This window comes from Chenopodium quinoa, unplaced genomic scaffold (assembly GCF_001683475.1).
Source record: "Chenopodium quinoa cultivar QQ74 unplaced genomic scaffold, ASM168347v1, whole genome shotgun sequence".
Classification (NCBI taxonomy): domain Eukaryota; kingdom Viridiplantae; phylum Streptophyta; class Magnoliopsida; order Caryophyllales; family Amaranthaceae; genus Chenopodium; species Chenopodium quinoa.
The window spans coordinates 1,553,658-1,559,947 of record NW_018743199.1 but is presented as its reverse complement, the minus strand read 5'-3'; the positions used below and the strand labels follow the sequence as shown (position 1 = coordinate 1,559,947).

The 6,290-nt window shown below is 31.9% G+C and overlaps 2 protein-coding genes across 2 annotated transcripts; both read right to left on the bottom strand.

Annotated features, from left to right (window-relative positions):
- Nucleotides 1–456: 456 nt before the first annotated feature.
- On the bottom strand, nt 457–1,702 carry LOC110733392 (18.1 kDa class I heat shock protein-like). Its single transcript, XM_021913432.1, has one exon. It carries the CDS (start codon nt 1,492–1,494, stop codon nt 898–900), a length of 597 nt encoding a protein of 198 aa, XP_021769124.1. The 5' UTR covers nt 1,495–1,702; the 3' UTR covers nt 457–897.
- A 2,242-nt stretch (nt 1,703–3,944) lies between these two features.
- On the bottom strand, nt 3,945–6,256 carry LOC110733391 (ubiquitin-like). The gene is made up of 5 exons (XM_021913431.1): nt 5,584–6,256; nt 5,252–5,338; nt 4,475–4,595; nt 4,313–4,379; nt 3,945–4,205 (listed from the first exon to the last, which is right to left on the bottom strand). The coding sequence occupies exons 1-5, from the start codon at nt 5,684–5,686 to the stop codon at nt 4,155–4,157; spliced, it is 429 nt and encodes a 142-aa protein (XP_021769123.1). The 5' UTR covers nt 5,687–6,256; the 3' UTR covers nt 3,945–4,154.
- Between the last annotated feature and the right edge of the window lie 34 nt (nt 6,257–6,290).

Here is a 6,290-nt window from a genome sequence, read left to right as displayed (position 1 = left end):
AATTTGCTTCTATTAATCTGTTCTTTGTTAAAGATGCCAAAATTATCCGTATAGTAATTTGACTTAATCATGAATAAGGGCCAAATGAGGAACATTCAAGTATCCTATAGATCAACACATTATGTTATGATTTTTCTTTCATTCTAATTGCTAATTATATGGAGGTATCTTAACAAATTACATTTTCTTATTGTTCCTAATTATTTTATAATACTCCATTTATACTTCACCAAAAAATAAAACTCCATTCATAATTTCACCCTCCTGAAATTTGTGTTATAAATAAAATTTTGTTATAATTCACTAAAATTTGCTTCTGTTAAAGTGTTAATTCGCACAAAGTACTCATGTCTCATGCTACGCATTACAAATAAATGAATAATCAATTTTAATGAAATTAGAAATTCAACTAATATCATCCATTTATCCCTAATACTCCACTGAGCATCAATCCCAAATTGGGACCTTATTTTTGAGGCCTGCCTAACATTTTTACTCCTTTCAAGTTTCAGGCCAGGTGTTGTACAAGTGCTTAATACGTTAATGACTTAATAATACTGTTTTATCCATTCACCAAAATAAACCATGCACCATTTTTTCATAAGATTTAAAAACATTAAAGTAAAAAATGTCATGCATGCCATAAATATACTGTAAACTTAACCCAGATTTGATTATATTCACAAAACATGATGATAACATCATTTCATTTTCATGGCATCCAACTCTTGGCATCTAGCCTTCTTTCATTAGATCACTACTACATATACTATATTACTTAATACTACTACCACTCTCTCTCTTCATCATAATAAAACCTAAAAAGAAAAACCCAGAACATTAAACATCATAAAACGAACCCAGAAAATCAAACGAACCAAAACTTGATCTGAAATTTCAAGCAGCAGAAATCTGAATAGACTTAGCAGGCTTCTTAGGAAGTTGAACCTTGGGAAAAGTAACAGTAAGAACACCATCCACCATAGTAGCATGGATATCATCAGCCTTAGCATTCTCAGGGAGCTTGAAACGACGACAGAACTTTCCAGACCTTATCTCAGCAAAGATCCACTTGTCACCCTCTTGTTCATTCTGCTTCTTCTTCTCTTTCTCTTTCTCTTTCTCTTTCTCCTTCTCGCCGGAGATGACAAGCACGTTATGACCACCTTCATCGTCCAAATCAATCTTAACTTCCTCCTTGTTCATCCCAGGAAGCTCGACCTTGAGGACATGAGAGTCAGAGGTCTCCTTCCAGTCCACCGCCACCTGGAAGTTTCCAGAAGAAAGGGCCATGATTCCCAAGGAAGACAAGAGTGAGCTGAGTGAGCTCGTCTCAATGGGAGACGAAGAAGAAGAAGAAGACGACGACGCCTTCTTCTTCTTCTTGGAGAGAGAGTCGTCAGAGCTCATGGACACAGGAATGTGGATGGGAAGGACTTCGGGGAAAAGACTGGAGTTAGGGCTGAGATGAACGGAAAAAGCTTGGGTCGCCATTTTTGGAGGTTTGGAATTGCAGGAAGGGTAGAAATGGAAGAAAATTCTAGAAGAGTGTAGTAGTAGTACTGTGTTTGAGAGTTAGGGTGAAAAGGGAGAGAGGGAGGGGGTCTTATTTATAGGATAAGGATGGTAGGTTTTTAGGGTTTGGCTTGGACAGCAAGCTAAACGAGAAAGTTGTACTCACTCACTACTGAAATTTCAGTAAGGAAATGCACATTTATTTGGGCTTTTGGGGTAGCTAGCTACTTGGATAAATAACAGAATTATGTTTGTTGATTATTGAGTGTTTAACTTAATTAAAACCACTAATACGGACTATAAGGTATGAGTTGTGTGTGTAAAAAAAAAAGGTATGAGTTGTGGCTAATTATTTTGAAAATCTTTAACATTATCATATTATAATATATAATAAATTAATAATAATACGAAAATATACTTGTAAAAGAAATAAAAATTAATACGACAATATAATACTCTATAATAATGTATTGTGAAAACGAAATGGTGTACTTGTACATTTTTTTAGGGCTAATGGTTTATTTTATTGGAATAAAAATTTTTGTGATATGATGAATTAGTGTACATAATACGATAATCATCTCAAAACTTGCTATACCCAAAAATATAGAACTGTTTTTAAGATATATATATCGTTGGTTTTTTTTTCCTTCTCTATAGGCTATATATAATCATTTATTAATTATCACAACAACGTAGTTCTCCTTAAATAGGAAGGAATTAACTATTAAAAAAAAGTGTTTCAAAAAAAAAAAAACTATTAAAAAAAAGTAACAATAAATTATAATACACGACAACATAACCCAAAACATTATCTAAGTAAGTTGACTAGTTATACTTGTATCATACTTTTTTATTTATGGATGCCACAATTAAACCTTAGCACAATGCACATTTGGATGTCATTAAGGTATATTAGGTAGTAATGTAGTATGATCTATGATGATAAAATACTATTATGGAGTACGGAGTAGTATATATATTTCATATTAATTGGAAAATTCGTGTAGTCATATGATTATCATTAGCGATTTGTGAGACTATATATTATATTATAATCATAATGGACATGAGCACCTTAACATTGATCATTAATTAATAACAAGGATAAAATTATAATTATAATGGACTAATTACTAACACCAAGGATAAAATCATAAAGTTAAAGACTATCGAGATAGGAATAGCTAATATTGTGACCTGTGAGGGCAGTAAAATGAAAGATTAGAATCAAATAAAGCAATATATTGAGATAGAAAGAGAAAGTAATGATTCAACGTCAAATTAAAACGTATGTGTGCAATGGTAGCTCTATGCCATGCATCCACTACACCTCAGGTTACTAACTTCTGATTTCTGACATCACAAAAAGACAAAATAAAATATTTGGCAGCTGTCCCTACTAAGAGATAAGAATTTACCCCCTACACATCAGCAGTACAGCACCAGTGCACCACCATATTAGCAATTTAGCATGCCTCCTTTGGTGGTGAGAAAATTTTTGGCCTCGTCTTCTAAATTAATTAACTCGATTATCCGACTTATAGAATAATTAAGCAGATCATACATAAACCTTAATAAATCGGATTTATTGATAAAAAAAATTGAACTCGATTGAAAGTTGAAAGTTAGGGTTCACGCATCTACATTTATAAACACAAATTTAGAGTAGTACAACTAATTTTATATACACCCCCAAATTTATACAACTACTCGTATATTATAAGACAATTAATCAAAATAATACACAGTAAGAAATTAAATTGGATGATTATAATTACTCCATGATAAAAGACTACCAAGCAAATTTTGGTTGTATAAAAAAGTGCCGAACCCATAATGACTTTTTAGCCAAAAAATTGGTTCGAGTATTGTTGAACCTCACGCTTGTATTTCAATTAAACACCTTTACTTGTAGCATTTTCATTACTTTTCTCAATTTTTTGAACATTTTCCTTTCATTAAACAAGAAGTTTAACCCCCTATCCCTTTTTTGTTTCCCTTATGTATTTGTGTGATCTAATTCAGACATATTGGTGAAATATTTTCAGATCTTTTTAAATCTCACCCGATTATAATCAATGTTAATTTGTTAATTCTAATTTTTTTTTTAAAGGATTTTTCATTGTTTCCTCTTTTGAAAAATGCAAAAAACTTGTAAAAACTGGTTTAGTAATAGATCTTTTTGTTTTTTGTTGAGAAAATTCTCGTTTCCTATCAAAGCAATTAAAAGTTAAAATTCTAACATGCAATACACAAGGAGCTAGGTGAAAATAATTAAGCAAAATCAAATTCCAGTCATTGTTTTACCAACTGTACTCAAGAGAAACATTCAACTTGGTGACTAAAACTTTATAGCAACTTCAAAAGCTAGGCAAAATCATATCATCCAATTTTAAAACATACTTGTCCAAATATATACCAGTACATAATTAAACCATAATAGTAGTAGTATTGATATAGCAACATGATATTATAATGTTTGATGCCATAAACTTCACCAAAACTAAAACAGTTTTCATACTTCTACAGAAATTAGGTTTAAACCAGAGTATTAGTAGTAGTGTCCTCTAGTAAAACTTCATTACTATTATGCTAAAAACTCAACCAAAGTCGCAGCAACCATTGCCCTTCTTCATTCAAGTGACCCGATTGGCTCCCTTTGCTAAGAAAACCTTCTTAGCCCTCAGCTGTAACATAAATTTAATACACATACCATTAGAATTAATCGATTACATGAAAATAAAACAAATAATTCGCATAATAATTATGAACATTAGTGATACTATTTTTGTACCTCATTGGAGTGTCCACACTTCTTCTTGCGACAGTTTGTAGCCCTCAATGGCAGACGAGCATAGCACCTGAAAAATTATCATTCAACAAATTAAATGCAATTTGCTCATATTATAAAAGAGATTGAATTAATAAAATTATTGAGGATAGATTTGATGCATACTTGCGGCAAATCTTCTTGTCTTGATTATACTGACGAGCCAACACCACCATACTCGGGTTGAATTTGTGGAAGTTTCCGTAGCCTCCTCCCCTCAACCTCAGCAGCAAGTGAAGTGTTGATTCTACATTTTTGTTTATTAAAAATCAACATCATTAATCATTATCAACCACCACAACAACAATACGATTATTTGTAACAGAGAAGTCAGAGATTTCACAGATAAGACAGAACAACAATTTTGATAGATTGAATAAAAATTGTGTTAACAATCAGCACTGATAACTAGAGGTAGCAACTTATTTTTTTGTAAAATAGCCAACAACAATTTGCGATTAAATCCAGAAAACGGTGAAACTTTAAAGTTGCTTCAAAAATATCAACAGAAACTGGATTTCAAAACTACATAGGAAAACAGAGGATTTCAAGATTTTTTTTGAAGAAAAAGCCATTTACAAAATGTAAAACAAACAAAACAGAGATATACTAAACAAATGCGACTATAAAAATTTATTATGAAAACAAGATAAAAAAATAAAACAGAGTAGAAATAAAGCATCAACTACAAATATGAAGAAGTTTGAAGTTTCAGGAATATGAGAAATGGCGACATGGCATTAAAACAGAGTAAGAAGAGCACAACAATAGTAGATGCAGAAATCATCCAAAAAATAACAAAATGACGCATAAATAAGTACATTATCATCATCAACGCCACAAAAAGTAAGGACGAACTGTATTCTGGAAAGAGAGAAAAACAGGGTAAAAGAGGAGGTAAACCTTTGAGAATGTTGTAGTCAGCAATAGTACGGTCATCTTGAAGCTGTTTCCCACCGAAAATCAGGCGCTGCTGCTCTGGAATTATTCCTTCAAAAACAAACACAAAATATGCAAAGATTAAAACACATTATTGTGAAAACTGAAAATCGACGTAAATTCTTAAAAAACAGAGTGAAATCAGTAGGAGTAAAACTTCAAAAATAACAAATGAAAACTCATAATTTCAAGTAAAATACAAGTTGTAATCTCTAAAAACACTATGAAATCAGCCAAAAAAAAATAGAAAAAAAGAATTAAAATCAGTAATAGCTTCAAAAAAGAAGATGTGAAACCTTGTTTAAGGTGGATCTTGGACTTGAGAGTGGTAATGGAGTCGCTGGGTTCGACCTCAAGGGTGGTAGTATTACCAGTGAGTGTTTTCGCAAATATCTGCATTTTTGAAGAAACTTTGTAGTGAAATTATGGAAACTGTGAGTTTTAGAGGGAGTGATAAATGGGTTGTACTGTATTTATAGTGAAGATCCCTAGGTTTTTGCCTTTCTGGATGAAAGGAGGGGTAATGACACGTTGACACCTGTCCAAAATTTTTGTTGATTGGCTGATGAAATAAAAATTTAAATGTGGAAAATAAAATGAGGTAAAACCTCTCCCCAAGTCATTTGTTTTTGTAATTTCCCCCCATTTTTTTTTTTTTTATATTTCTATCAAGTTATTTTTTGGTTTTGTAAGGGTATTGTGGTCTTTTACATTAACCATAATCTCATATACTTGTAGTAAAATTATTTTTTGAAAGCAATTTTCTAAAAATGAATTATGTGGTATTAAAATTCATGTATTTGGTGATGTTTTTTATTTTTTTTTCAAAAAAAAAAAAAATCATGTATTTGGTGATGTTTCAGGGGTGGTAAAAATAGGTAAATGGACAAATGTGTTCGGAGACGAGTCGATTTGCATGCCATTTACATTGCTTGGGCTTGGCACGGCACGGCACGGCTTGGCTTTTGGCTCGTTCCTGGCTTTTGGCTAATGAGGCCATCAT